The sequence below is a fragment of the Chelonia mydas genome, chromosome 23, assembly GCF_015237465.2.
Source record: "Chelonia mydas isolate rCheMyd1 chromosome 23, rCheMyd1.pri.v2, whole genome shotgun sequence".
Classification (NCBI taxonomy): Eukaryota; Metazoa; Chordata; order Testudines; family Cheloniidae; genus Chelonia; species Chelonia mydas.
Window position 1 is genome coordinate 9962304 of NC_051263.2, and position 14871 is coordinate 9977174.

General features: G+C 58.0%; 1 protein-coding gene across 1 annotated transcript; it reads left to right on the plus strand.

Moving 5' to 3' along the window:
• Window positions 1-8812: 8812 nt before the first annotated feature.
• On the plus strand, window positions 8813-14366 carry LOC119564335 (immunoglobulin superfamily member 1-like). Its single transcript, XM_043534849.1, has 7 exons — window positions 8813-8921; window positions 9049-9102; window positions 10485-10769; window positions 11318-11602; window positions 12964-13029; window positions 13895-14025; window positions 14115-14366. Exons 1-7 carry the CDS (start codon window positions 8891-8893, stop codon window positions 14301-14303), a joined length of 1041 nt encoding a protein of 346 aa, XP_043390784.1. The 5' UTR covers window positions 8813-8890; the 3' UTR covers window positions 14304-14366.
• Window positions 14367-14871: the final 505 nt, after the last annotated feature.

Sequence of the window (14871 nt, forward strand, 5' to 3'; positions counted from 1 at the left end):
GTAATAGGTAAGGTCCAGGGACACTTATCTTCCACTCTCCTAGCCTTCCCATCCTGCTGACTAGACACAGCCATCAGCTCACAAGGCTGCCTAGGCTCATCCGAACTTTCCTTACCAAGCACCTTGCCACTCCCAACAGATCCCCTGCCCTGCCAGTGTCTCCCCCCACTCAGCTGAGGTCTCAGCTCCCACTGTGCTCAGCGCTGCCCTTGCTGTCCCAGTGGGGGTAGGGCAGCGACCTCGCTGCTTTCCTCACTGCATCAGAGCCAGCGTGAGCCCCCTCTCCAGTGTGCAAGCGGGCAGGGAGCATCTCTCTGTCCCACCCAGCTGCAGGGGTCTGGTTACAGGCTGGCAGGTAGCCCAAGCCTAGCAGCTCCTCCCTGCTGCCAGCCAGGTCATCTGCATTTTCACTGACCATTTCCCTCTCCCCCGATTAGTTCCCTGGATTCAAATTCAAACCCTGGGCAGTACAGGAGCAGGGCCTGGATCCTGTCCGAAAGAGTCACAGTCACTCCCCAACAGGGTCTCACAGCTGATATCCTGGAGAACCCCAACGACCAGCCAGCCCCACCCCTACTGGGTCTGCAGAGGGATCTGGACCATAGGGAGGGTGAGGGGCTTCACCCCTGGGACCCTCACCCAGCTCACACAGCCCCTCAGCATCTGAGGCTGCACCACCCAGGGCCTGACAACAGTTCTCTCTGTGCAGGCGGTGACTGGGGAACAGGAAAACGAAGGGGGATTGACGAGGACCAGGCGTGCTGAAGGCTCAGAGAGGAGCGGTTTAAGGGGGCGGTTAACCCATGGGAGTGTGTGACCAGCGAGAAGGACCGTGCAGTAATGGGGTCCCCCGGGGGACTGCGGTGAGCAGTCTCAGGGGCGGAGGAGCCTGCAGCTTGGACCTGGGAGAGAGAAGGACTTTTGCAGTAACAGGGTCCCCCGGGGGATTGCAGCGAGCGGTCCCGGGGCGGAGGAGTCTGCCGCTCGACCCTGGCAAAGGTGTGGTGACCTCGAGAAGGGCTGGCACAGGAGGGGTTCTCCCTGGAAACAGTGGGGATCTGAGAGCACACAGGCCTGTGAGTCCACCACCCAGCACCAAACTGAAACCAACCCCCCCCCAGCAGGCTCCCTCCTGCAGCCTCTGTCCAGTTTCCCAGGCAGAGGTGTTACCTCCCCCGCCCGCTCCTGGCCCAGATGACAGGATGTCAGGTCTCCCATCCCCAGTGAAACTCCCCTGCCACATTCCCAGGGCAACACTCCCCCCTCCCTGCTGCGTCACACCATGTGACTGAGCAATCTGGGAGGGGTCATGTGACCCTGCATCCCCCACCCCACCACCATATGTCGCCTCTACCTGGGTTCTGTCCCCAGCTCTGGCAGGGGAGTGGGGTCTAGTGGTTGTGGCGGGGGGAGAGGGGGTTAGGGAACAGGGTTCAGTGTGAGGGAGGATGGGGGGGTCTCTGGGTGTGTTGGGGACTCTCCCTGCAGGTGGGGGGATACGATATTTACAAGGGGATTTTCTCGGTCTTGAAGGCCCCGGCTCAGCAAGACCCCGTCTGTGAGTAACACACTGTCAAGGGGTCCCCGGGCGATGCTCTGGAACTGCTCCCCTTGAAGCCAGGCAGGACTCTGGGGAAGTCTCCTTTCTGTGAGCAGCCTCTCTGCAGGACACACAGCTCACCCAGCTTCCACTTTCCTGGGTCTGACTTCGGAGCATTCAGCCTCCTCTGCCCCTCCTTGCACTTCCCACAGCGAGTCCGCTCAGGCGGAGATCCTGGGGAAGCCAGAGGGTCCTGCCCCCCAACTCCGCAGTCAGACGTGACTCTCAGCCAGGGACATGGGACATAGTCTAACACAGAGCTTGTAGGTGCAGAGAACAGGACCCCTCAGCCGGGTCCATTTTCAGGGGCAGTGAGCCAGACAACCCCATCTGCACTTCACTCCATGTCCCCAGCCAGCCCCAAACTGAAAGTCTCTCCAGCCCCTCCTCCTCTGGGCTTTGTCCCTTTCCTGGGCCAGGAGGGCTCCTGATTCCTTTATTCTCCAACCCTTTAGCTCTCACCTTGCAGGGGGGAAGGGCCCAGGCCATCAATTGCCAGGAAACAGGGTGTCGGCCATTCTCTGTGTCCAGACCCCTGCACACACCTGCCCTCTAGGGCTCTGCAATGATCATAGACCCTTATCCCACCACCTAGATACTTAAGAACTGCCTAGGGGAAACCGAGGCACCCCCACAATATTCAGAGGAAACATTAAGAACAGTCACGTTTCATCACACACACGCAAGGGGGTACCAAGGTGAGGCTCTGGCGAGGGGTGTGTCTTATGGGGGCTCCACCCATATGGGGTGGGGCCTGATTCACAGCTGCTGCTGGTTGGGACTAAGGAGAAGGTCCCAGAGGTAGCTGGTGTAAGCTGAGCTTCTTGCCTCCCTCCCCACCTACTACTGTCCCAGCAGTAATCACCACGTGTAGGACACAGATGTGTAGGGTGTTCCCCTGAAGGCCACATCTACAGAAGCAAAAGAAGCAATGCACAGAAGCATGATTGTTAGTTCACACACAGCATGGAATCATGTCAGTAAAATGCACCTCTTGTAACATACCAATCGCTTTCTCTCAGACCCTTAGCAAAGCACACATCTCGGGGAGTTCAGCCTGGCTGTGTGGTGGGCATTCAAACTGGGGCAAAGAGTGTAGGTGATGTTTCAAGGGGAACAATGGTGGTGAGTAGGGAGAAGATTGTAAATTCTACCCCCATTTTCCACAGGCAGGAGTCACTGAAGCCAATATCTCACTCCCGAGGGTAAGCAAGGATGCCAGGATGCATCTCCTACATGCATGCGGCTTTAGACCCGCTGCCTATGCTGCTCACCTGTGTGCCGCTTTGGTTCCTGCACAAGTGATTGCCGAGTGGCGCGGGAAAGTTTCCCACAATGGGGGAAGGAGCAAAGCAGCTCTGCCCAGGAACCTTCGGGCAGAGGATCGGCGAGTACCTCCAGGAAAGTTTCCTCGAGATCTCTCTGGAGGATTCCCGTGAAATCTCGGTGTGCATCAACACACTGATCCGCCGCACTGCTTAGCTGCACAGGGGAACGTGGAGCACATGCAAACACAGCTAGTCTGGCGCATTTCTATCGCTTCACCCACTTCTACAGTATACAGAGCAAAGGACACCTGAACGTCACATAACAGAGCAGCATCAACTCAAAAAGATCACTTCCCAGGGGTCTCCTCTCCTGCATCTTGCTCACCGGAGATGTGCTGCTGGGATTGGCTAGAGAGTGGAGAAGAGTTCCTGACTGACCAGACGACCCTGCTGTAGGCCCCACATCATCCTCCAACTTCACCTCCTCGTCCACCACTTTGTCCTTGGGGTAAGGTCCACTGTCCACTGCCTCCAGCCCGGCCGAAGTGTCCACAGGGCTCTTGGCAGTGGAGTGGGGTTGGTGCCGAGGATGGTGTACAGCCCCGGAGCGATTGTTTGCCTCCCTTGTCTTCTGATATTCTGATATTCCTGCCTCAGCTCCTTTATCTTCGCTCTGCACCCACCGTGTCCCGAGCATGGCCCTTATCACACAAGCCAGGAGAAATCGGCCCGTAGGTGTCGGAGTTCCTTCAGCTGGAGCGGAGCTGGGACCGGACGGCCTCCTCTCCCCATGCACTCAGCACATCTAACAGCTCCCCATCGCTCCCAGCGGGGGGTTTTGCCACGTGGAGCCGCCAGGTCAGCCGGGAAGATGCGATGTGAGCTCTCCGCTGAGCAAACAGGAAGTGGAATTCCAAAAATTCCCGGGCCTTTAAAGGGGGAGGGGCGGACGGTTGTTTACCTGGGTGCCGGGCAGCGGAGTTCGAACTGCTGACCAGAGCGGTCAGGATGGGCATTATGGGCCACCTCCAGGAGGCCACTTACAGTGACACAACCAAGCATGGTGTGGTCACTGACACTTTGTCACTAAAAGCTCCACGCCTCTCCTCCAAGGGGTTTTACTTTCTCGGCTAACCAGGGGAATTTTCCCGGTGAAAGTGGCACTGTAGTGCATGCACCTCCCTTGTTTTGTCGACAAAAGCTGCCTTTTGCCGACAAAACTGTGTAATGTAGACGAGGCCTCAGAAATCTTCATCTAATTTCAAGCCTAAACTTGCTGATGGCCAGTTTCAATCCATTTGTTCTTGTGTCCAAACTGGTGCTCAATGTAAATAACTCCTCTCCCTCCCTGGACTTTATCCCTCTGATATACTTATAGAGAGCAGAGCAGTCGTATCTCCCCTCAGCCTTCTTTGGGTTCGGCGAAACAAGCCAAGCTCTTTGAGTCTCCTCTCGTGAGGTGGGTTTTCTATTCCTGAGATCATCCTCGTAGCCCTTGTCTGCACCTGCTCCAGCTTGAATTGATCTTTCTTGAACATGGGAGACCAGAATTGCCCACAGTGTTCCAGGTGAGGTCTCACCAGTGCCCTGTAACACGGTACGAACGCTTCCCTCTCTCTATGGGAACTACCTCGCCTGATGCATCCTGGGATTGCATTCCCCTTTCTCACAGCCACATCACACGGGCGTCTCCTAGCCATCTTGTGATCAACCCACCCACCCAGGTCTTTCTCCTCCTCTTTTGCTTCCAATTGTTACATCCCCAGCTTATAGCAAAAATTCTTGTCATTAGTGGATGATCCTGCACTTTGCATTGTTAAATTTCATCCCATGTCTATTGCTCCAGTTTTCCAGGTCGTACAGGTCTTCGTGTACGATAGTCCGGTCCTCCACCCGATTGGCAATACCTCCTGCCTTTGTGTCAGCCGCAAATTTTATGACAACCCGCCCAGTTTTTGTGCCAAGGTCAGGAATAAAAATGTGAAATAAGCTGGGTCCCAAGCTAAGTTCCCTGTTCGCCGTGCAACGGTGTGGCCGGACAGCAGCCCATTGAGCACCGCGCGGGCGCTCGGGGAACCCGCCCACCCGCGACCTGCTGCTACTGGGGGAGGAGCCACCCAAACGTAGCCCTGGCCGGATCTGCCGCCCCCGGGGTGCCCCTCCCCCAGCCCCAGCTCAGCCACAGACCTGCCGCGGCTCGGGGAGGAGCGCCTCTCCCATGGCCCCAGCCCCGGAGCTGCCGCAGCAGGGAGAGGTGCCTCTCTCCCCGGCCCAGGTGCGGCTGCCAGGAGAGAGAGCGGGGGGAGTTCTCTCTCCCCGCTGTAGCCCTGGAGCCCCCTCCTGCACCCGAAACCCCTCATCCCTAGCCCCACCCTGGAGCCCGCACCCCCAGGCACAGCCCTCACCCCCCCCCACAGCCCTACCCTCTGCCCCAACCCTGAGCCCCTCATCTCTGGCCTCACCCCACAGCCCGCACCCCCAGGCACAGCCCGCACCCCCCACACAGCCCAACCCTCTGCCCCAGCCGTCAGCCCCTCATCCCAGGCCCCACCCCCCAGACAGAGCCCACACCCTCCAGTACCCCAACCCTCTGTCCCAGCCCTGAGCCCCCTCCCACACTCCGAATTCCTTGGCCCTAGAAGAGTCCAAACAAAAAAAGAAAGCCAATAGAGAACGATTCTGTGTTCAACAAAGTACTAAAAAGCCAAAGGGAAAGTTTAAAAACAGCTTTGACAAGGGAAGGAAACGGTTTCTGTGCTTGTTTCGTTTAAATGAAGAGGGTTAAAAGCAGCATTTTGCTTCGGCGTAGTCAAGTTTCGAAGCTGTGTGAGGTCAATGGTTAGTTGTAAACCTTTCAGAGAACCATAATGTTTTATTCAGAGTTAGGAACATTTCAGTTACGAACAACCTCCCTTCCCCAGGTGTTTGTAACTCTGAGGCTCTCCTATATTTTGCATCCTGTTACTCTCCAGATTTGTAATAAACAGAGAACCACAAACCAGCCCCCCCCTTACAGGCACCCCAAAGCTCCCCAGTCCTCGTGTGTAACACCTGAGTGAGGTGGGGTTACTCCGAAATGGGCGCAGGGAGGGAGGGCCCTGCTCTAACCCCTGAACCCCACTCCCCTCCCAGAACTGGGATAGATTCCTGGGTAGGTGCTGGGCAGAATGTAATGGTGCCCCTGGGGCCGCCCTCCATTTGTTAAACTTTTCAATACTTTAATTTTTCTTGCATTTGTAGCCCATTTCACGACTTTGATGCAGGATTTGCATTCATGATTTAGCCCTGTCCTATAAGACAATAAATTTGCACACTAGGATCTGTAAATATGTATTTCTTCATGCCGCAGATAAGAAAAATACCCCCCAAAAATTAATTTCTTCTAAGCTTATAGAAACGTTTTACTTTTAAGAATAACTGAAATGTACGAATGTCAAGGACTTGACCTGTGCCCCAACCCGTCCTGAATAGTGTTACACCAGGTGACAGCCTGAGAACGTCCCCGCTCGTCCTTTAGTTCGAAGGGTCCCTTTTCTCACCTTCGCCCGCCCGAACTGAAGTACAGCATCCGAGCGGGAGCCAAGGACCGGCCATTGGCATTTTCAAGCGATAAAATAGCCAGCAACGTCCGTCTCTCATTGGCCATCGGCGATCACAGACCTGTTTTAATGAGCGTGAGCTTGGAAAAGCTCCGCTCACCACACACGACTGTGAGCAGCCGCGTGAGCAGAACCCTCGGAGCCGCCCACACGTTAGGAGCCGTGTCCTGCAGCTCTGCACCACACGCGTGTTGGAGAACTTGGAGTGGAGGGCGCGTCCCGTGTGGCCAAACGGGACGGATGTTGTCCGATTCGACAGAGAGGTCGTTACCACTGACGTCCGAGCAGTCCCCCTGCGTCAGTGCCCGGGGAAGGTCCGTACGATGGCTCAGCAGTGTTTTCCCGTCTGCCGGATGCTTGCTAAAGTCATACGAACCCCCCAGGTCTTTTCGTGGTGCTTCATTGGTCCGAACCTTTCTTCGATAGACGCTTGAGCAGGGACCACGAGCGATAAAAAAACCTCCCTCAGTAACGTTTCTTCTGAAACATTTTACTCCAAACATTCGATTTTCCCTTTTGTCGCTAACAACAAAACCAGCACCCCGAGCCTGGCGCCCCCCAAGCCCAGCATCCCTGGCGGTCGCCTGCCCCTAAATCCGGCCCTGGTGCTGGGCATCAGGGTTACGCAGAGTTTCACTGACTCTAGCAGAGACAGCAAGCGAGAGCCGGCTCTGGGCAGACTTCCCCTTTCGCAGCTTTATCGACTGTTCCTTTAACAACTCAGCATGGAAATGGATCCCTTCCTCCCCGTGTCACAGGGGCCGGAAACCACAACCCCTCCCCACCCCCCATCCCGTCTCTGTCCCAGGCCACTGGGCTAAGAACAGTATCTGCAGCGACTGTCCCTTAGAAGGACGTTGGCCAGGCCCCTCCACCCTCATGCTCTAGGGCGGAGCATGACAATGGGCTGTGAAGAGAGGACTCCGGTGACCGGAGCAGCCGGTTCCAGCCAGGGGGGCCAGAGGACATAAGAGGGGAGAGGGGGCCCAGGTGACCCTGTTTACCTGGAGAGAAGACAATGGACAGGGGGGGTCTTGGGGCTGGTGAGATCAGATGCCCAGCTGGGAAGCAGGGGGGCTCGGGGCTGGAGAGAGGGAGCAGGCAGAGCCCACCTGGATGCAGGGGAGACTGGGATGTGCTGTGCGGAGGGAGGCCAGGCCCGAGGGGTCTGAGAGTTTCCTGTGCTGGGTTCAGATGCTCAATAAACCCTCCTGTTTTATGCTGGCTGAGAGTCGCTCTGGGCTAGAGATCGGGGGCATTATTCCCTCTGGGAGTGGAGGCCCTGGGGGTCAGAGCGAGGGGACTCCCTGCGGGGCCCACGGCAGAGACAGGCGTGCTAACGCTCGGAGAGGTGCAGCTCCAGGAGGTGGAGGGGCCTAACCCCCGAGAGAGAGTGGACCCCGGAGAAGGGCTGTCTCACTGAAGGGGGTTCCTCCCAGGGACTGTACGAAGAGTGGACACGACCTGTGATTCTGTGACACTGTATAAACAAAGCCTGTGTCACGTCCCTCTCTAGGGGCCTGGCCACATAACCACTGACAGGGTCTCCTCCAGCTCGGGGGCAGGGTCTCTGTGGGGGCATTAGAAGGTCCCTGGATCTCTCCCGGCTAGTGACCCGTTGGGGGCCCCGGATGGAATTTCTCTTTCTCCAATTTTCTTTTGAACCTTGTTGATTTAATGCACATGCTGAGAAAACCCCCTTCGAACGAGGCGTTACGGTGTAAAGCCGCCATCACCGCTCAGCTGTGGCCCAAGGGGCAGCAAACCCAGGCGTCCCCCATCGCGCCCGCTCCTCACACGGTGCCACGGCTCGTGTTGCAGGTGGGCAGCTTGGCAGGCTGAGCGGGAAAGCTGCAGAGTCAAACCCTCCAGCACCAGGAAATGCCACAGTTACAGTTTCCTGAACGACCTTAACTGTGCTCCTTCATGCAGGTCCATTACAACGCCAGCCTTTAATTGCATGATCATGTATTAATTTTACCTACATGGGTCACCAGCCGGGCTTGAACCCAGAATGAAAAGGGGATGGAATTTTCATGGCAATCGTGGTCAGTGGCAGATTGAAGACCAGACCCCGTGGGCGCCCGGCTCTCAGCCTGAGGCACCTTCCCCAAGGCTGCAGGGTGCGTTGTGGGTGATCTGTCTCCCCTCCCCACAGAGATACAGAAAAGCTGGGAGCTGCATGACGCTTGGCCAGGCTGCCAGTCCCTGGGTTTCCTGGGTTTTGCAAAGCCCCCTGCTTACTTTGACTGCCTTAGATTTCACCTGCAGATTAGAGAGAAGGTGTGATGGACGCAGGAAGAGAGGAGACATCTCGGCTTCCTGTAGCTGGAGCCATCAGATGAGCACCTTGTTTGGGGCTGGGTGGTCCTGGGCACCAGGGTGTTGCAGGCAGCACTGAGGGGCCCCTCACTGCCCCCGTCATGGCATCTGCTCTCATGATCTTCTTCCTTGGTGCGTATCGAGACAGCCAGGGCGTGTGTCCATTGGGGGGGATCTGAGACCAGGGCGTGTGCCCATGGGGCGGGGGGGATCTGAGTTGTTCTGGGATCTGGTCCCTAATGAGCTATCTCCTTTCCAGGCTGCTGGCTGGCCGGGCAGAGCGGGGTGTCGGGACAGAGCGGAGAGTCCGGACGTCAGTATCCGTGGTGCAGGGAAAACTTCAGTGTTCAGGATGGGGAGGTGGGGGAAGTGATTTCCAGCCTATTCGTACCCACAGCAGCCCCCCGGGCAGGGGCTTAGCACCCTCTTTGCCTCCCACCCCCTCACCCAGGGTCCTGCCCCCAGAGAGCGCGGGGCTGCTCCGTGTCCCCTAGTCACCCTCCCCTGCTGAGCCCCCTCTCTGGCCGGGGTCACTGAGGCCCCTGCAGTCAGGTTCCCTGGGCCCTGCTGCACAATGCAGCCTTCGGGCTTAACCCCTTCCTGCCCGCGCTGTAGCTGGGGGACAGGAGGCGGCTGGGTTATGTGGGTGGCCAGCAGCAGCTTGGGGGCATTAGCTGCCTTTCCACACTGTGCGGGCAGGGACAAGCTGCTTCCGTCCATGGGGGAAAGAGGGAGAGATGAGCTCCGCAAAGACAGGGGCCAGGTCAGCCCTTCCCTGGGCTCACAAACCTGGCTGTGTACGGGGTGGAGATGGGAGCCAACCCTCCCATCAGGGGTTCCCCATTCAGGGTTACTGGGAAACCAGCCCAGGACCTGGAGAGAGAGGTCGGGGGATCTGAGACCAGGGTGTGTGCCCATGGGGGAGGGGATCTGAGACCAGGGCGTGTGTCTATGGGGCGGGGGGGATCTGAGTTGCTCTGGATCTGGTCCCATCCCTTCCCTGCTGCACAGTGCCGAAAGGCTGCTGCTGGCTACATTCTGGTGTGAACCCTGGCAGAAATCTGGGGTGGGGAGGCATGTGACCCTGTGTCTCTCTGCCCCCCCCGCCCACGTGTTGCAAGACATGGTGCCAGCTACCAGGAGAGGCGGGTCCGTCCCCGGAGGCCCGGCCAGGCATGGAGGGCGGAGAGCGCTGGGCAGGGAGGTTCAGGTCAGTCAGTCACCCCCCCGTGTGAGAGAGGGGTATGGGAGTGTGTGTGTGTGTGTGTGTAAAACCTCTCCCTGTTGGGGGGGGAATAGGGGTGTGTGTGTGTCACCCCCACCCATGTGAACCCTAAAACCTTACAGATAAGAAGGTCAATAAAAAGAACCCAGCTAGGCAGTATTTCGTTTTAACAGGGGCTCAGTTAATTTGATGTTAATTTGAATGTTTGTACTGCGTAGTTCTGATCGATTGCCCTTGAACTCGCTTGAATACAAGTAACTTTAGCAGGTGTCCCATATTCAGCATGGGGAAATACGGTCACCCTCCTGGTGGGCTGAGATCAGAATCCAGCCCAGAGCGTCCCTGTGGATGCAGTGAGGTGTCTGTTACCCCCGGCGCTGTCCCTGGGGCTGGGCACTAAGGGCAGGTTACAGACACACGGGGAGGGGTTTGTGTCTCCCCATCTCACTCCTGTTTGTGTGTGAACGCAGAGCTCCCTGCGCCCGGACCCTCCATCTCCGTCAGCCCCAGTGGGGTGATCGCCCTGGGGGGAGCCGTCACCATCCGCTGTCAGTGTCGGTGCGAGGCCAGGAGGTTATTTCTGTATAAAGGTAGATTCCAAATCCAGGAGCTGGATGCTGATGGGGACGAGGGTGAATTCACCATCCCCAGCACCAAGCAGGAGGACGGAGGGGTCTACAGCTGCCGATCTCGCTCCGGATCGGAGCCGCCCAACTGGTCGTATCGGAGTAACATTGTGCGGATCATTGTTGCAGGTGAGGGGCCCGGCTCAGTGTCCCTGGTCCCAGCCCCACACCCAGCCAGACCGTCACGGGGGTCTCTGGGCAGATGGGACAGTCCTTGGGATGTCACTTAACCTGCCTGTACCTCCTTTCCCCCTTGTATGAATGGGGGATAATCATCCCTCCTGCACCTTGTGTCTGGTTAGATACTCAGGACTTGGCTTTATGGCGGGGTTTTTTTCTCACCGTGTCTGTGCGGCACCCAGCACCTCTGACTCTCAGCCCTCTCCCGATCTAATCACTAGACCCCACCCCCTTCCCAGAGCTGGGGATAGAACCCAGGAGTCCTGGCTCCCAGGCTGTGGGGCCCGCAGTAAATAGATAGACGGGTGCAGAGGGGTGCTCTGGATTTAGGTCCTCGGGCAGTTTCTATTGTAGCTCCCAGGAATCTCTGGGGTCTCGGAGAGGTTCCTCTGGCTGGGTTTTCTCCCAGGGGCCCCGTCTCTGGGACCGTGCAGCAAGGATGGGGTGCAGTGACTGTGCCGGGGTCTGTCTCATGGCCTGTCCCCTTCTCACTGCAGAGTTCAGCTACCCCAAACCCTCCATCTCCCTGCAGCCCAGCGGGGGGGTTTTCTTGGGGGGAGCCGTGACCATCCAGTGTTGGGGTCCGCTCCAGAACGTGAGGTTCCTTCTGTACAAAGAGGGAAACCTGAACGCGCGGCAGAACGCGGAGCTTCCTGGGGTCGAGTTTCCAATTTGCAACGTGAGCTGGAGAGACGCTGGGAGCTACAGCTGCTCTTATCACCACAAATCGGACCTGTCCATGTGGTCGCAGCCCAGCGACCTCGTGGAGCTGGTGGTAGCAGGTGAGGGGCCCGGCTCAGCATCCCCGCTCCCAGCCACACAGCCAGCCGGACCCTCAGGGGCAGGGGCAAGTGCAAGGGGGGAAGCAGGCACAGGGCCCCCCCAGATCAGTGGGGCTGGAGCACAGAACTCCTCTGGGGAGCAGAGCCAGTTCCTCTGGATGCGGGAGGCAAACAAAATGCCCCTCCAAAAGGGGCCACATTTTTATTCCTCTGCATGCCCCTGACCTCCCCAACTGCAACTTGAGACCATCGCTCCTTGTTCTCTCATCTGCTCCCCCGAGAACAGCCCAGCTCCATCCTCTTTGGAGCCCCCTCCAGGTGGTTAAATCCTGCTATCAAATCCCCCCTCGCTCTTCTCTTCTGCAGGCTAAATAACCCCAGTTCCCTCAGCCTCTCCTTGTAAGTCATGTGCCCCAGCCCCTGATCATTTTCGTTGCCCTCTGCTGGGCTCTCTCCAATTTGTCCACATCTTTTCTGTGGTGGGGGGGCCCAAATTTGGATGCACCTGAACCCCTTGCCCCACCCCGGAGCCACCTTCTGCACCCCAAACTCCTCATCCCCAGAGTCTGCACCCCCCCAGTCAGAGCCTGCACCCACCCCACACTCTGAACCCCTCAGCCCAGCCCAGAGCCCCCTCCCATATCCCAAACCCCTCATCCCCGGCCCCACACCAGATCATGCACCCTCTCCCGCACTCCAAACCCCAAACCCCTTGGCCCCAGCCTGGAGCCCCCTCCTGCACCCAAAACCCCTCATCCCCTGCCCCACCTCAGAGCCTGCACCCCCAGCCCAGAGCTCTGACCCACTCCCACACCCCAACCCCCTCCCCCAGCCCAGTAAAAGTGAGTGAGGGTGGAGAAGAGCGAGAGATGGAGGGAGAGGGGATGGAGTGAGCAGGGGACAGGGCCTAGGAGAAGGGGCGGAGCAGGGGCGGGGCAGGGGTGTTTGGTTTTGTGTGACTAGAAAGTTGGCAGTCCTAGTGGGGACAGACGGCCACGGGTCCATGGGAATGTGGGTCCATGGGGACGTAGGGTGGTGGACACAGGGGAGCACGTCTGGTGAGGGATAGAAAGATGGACAAAGACCTTGTCTACATGAAAATGGGACCCAAAATGACGAATCCCATGTGGTTCCCCACCCGCACTGGTGATCTCCGAGCAATTCTGGGGTGTCAGAATTCGCGCCTCCTGGTTAGATACAGCGAGAGAAGGGGGGCTCCCCACTCCCCAGCCACTAAACTCCCCCTCCCCGCTCCCAGGACTGACAGTGACGACAGATGCTGAGTCGGGGGTGGGGTGATCACTAAGCCGCTGTTTTATCCCCTCCCCACAGCTCGACAGACGCTGGTTCTATTCCCGCAGCGGGAACCGACCCTACCCAGCCAGGAGTGGAGCCGGCTCCCAGCCGCCCGGGCAGCGCGGGACCAGGTACCGGAGCTGGGTGGGAATCACCATCGAACCAGCCCTGATACCCAGGAGCTGGGGCTGGGATGGGGGCAGTGAATCCGGGTGGGTGGGGCCCAGACACCACAGGGAGGGGCTCATTGACATTGGGGGATGGAGAGACAGCCCCACTGCCCTTCCCCACTGCCAGGCCCCCAGCTCCCCCAAAGTCTCCTGCCCTGCATGTCGCTGCCAGGAAGCTGTGGAGGATCCCAGGGGCGGGGCAGGGTCTGGGGCACTGGGCCCTGCTGGGCGCAGGGGGGCTGGAGCTATGACCCCCTTCCCTAGGCCCCGTGACATCCCCTTGGCAATAGGGGTGACCATTACCCAGGATTCCCTCTCCTTGCCCTCCCCACATTGGGTTCTCAGGGGATCCCCGCCCTGCCCCCCAATAGATGTTCTGCTGCATCTGGCTGGGCCGTGGGCACCACCGGCATGTGGGGGGCAGCGGGTGACGTCCCAGCCTTCCCCTGTGTGCACTGTTGTGTTCGGCAGCAGCCGAGATACCCCAGGGATGGGCTCACTGCACAGCAGATGGGCCGGGGCAGAGGTACCTGTGGGGGTGGACAGAAGGGCACTACGGGGTGCCAGATTGCTAAGGGGGGAGTTCAACTGCCCTGGTGCCCCCTTCACCAGGGAAGCTAAAGCTCAGCCCTGCAGGGCAGCAGGAGACGGCCTCCCCCGAGGAGTCCGGCCCCGGGGATCCCCAGAGCCACGGCACCTGGGACAGCCCCAGAAGGGGGCTGGGCCAGTCCTGCTGGACACGGGGTTGGGGGCTCTGCTCCCGGGGCAGCACCAGCTGCTGATCTCCCGTCTGAGCCGCCGAGTGGCTCTCCCCTTCCCCTCGCAGCAGCCCTCCTGGGGCGCCCGGATTTCACCCACGCCAACATCACCCGCCTGGGGCGGGGCGCTGCGGTCCTGCTTGTCCTGGGTCTGAGCCTGGCTGAAGCCTATTACAGCTGCCCGAGAGGGGCACCCTCGGTGAGGTGACCCCCCCTTCTGTGTCCCCCAGGGGCTGGGCCCAGGGCGACATGGGGCCCCTTTAACTCATCATCTCTTTGAGCCCCCAGGAGCCTGGATCTGGCCGTACAGAGAAGAGAATCTCTCCGGGGGATGAGCTGCTCCACCTTGGGGGACTGAGATTCCAGCACAAACCCCCTGCCCCCAAACCCCTCTGCCTTGAGAATCATTCCCCACAGAGTGCTTCTGTCATAAATATCAAGGGAAGGGTAACCACCTTTCTGTACACAGTGCTATAAAATCCCTCCTGGCCAGAGGCAAAACCCTTTCACCTGTAAAGGGTTAAGAAGCTCAGGTAACCTCGCCAGCACCGGACCCAAAATGACCAATGAGGGGACAAGATACTTTCAAATCTGGAGGAGGGGGGAACAAAGGGTCCTGTCTGTCTGTGTGATGCTTTTGCCGGGAACAGATCAGGAATGCAGCCTTCCAACTCCTGTTAAGTTAGTAAGTAATCTAGCTAGAAAACGGTCGGTTTCAGAGGAGCAGCCGTGTTAGTCTGTATTCGCAAAAAGAACAGGACTTGTGGCAGCTTAGAGACAAAGTGAGTTGTAGCTCATGAAAGCTTATGCTCAGATAAATTTGTTAGTAGCTAGAAAATGCATTAGATTTCCTTTTGTTTAATAGCTGGTACAATAAGCTGTGCTGGAGGGAATGTATGTTCCTGTTTTTGCATCTTTTTGTAACGTAAGGTTTTGTCGAGAGGGATTCTCTATGTTTTGAATCTGATTACCCCGTCAGGTATCTACCATCCTGATTTTACAGAGGTGATTCTTTTACCTTTTCTTTAATTAAAATTCTTCTTTT

What these genes read in the sequence shown, in the direction of transcription:
- LOC119564335 (XM_043534849.1), top strand. Translation starts at nt 8,891, where the DNA reads ATGGCATCTGCTCTCATGATCTTCTTCCTTG. An exon ending in CGTGGAGCTGGTGGTAGCAG is followed by an intron (nt 11,603 to 12,963) that starts GTGAGGGGCCCG and finishes CTATTCCCGCAG; the next exon opens with CGGGAACCGACCCTACCCAG. An exon ending in GCCCGAGAGGGGCACCCTCG is followed by an intron (nt 14,026 to 14,114) that starts GTGAGGTGACCC and finishes TTGAGCCCCCAG; the next exon opens with GAGCCTGGATCTGGCCGTAC.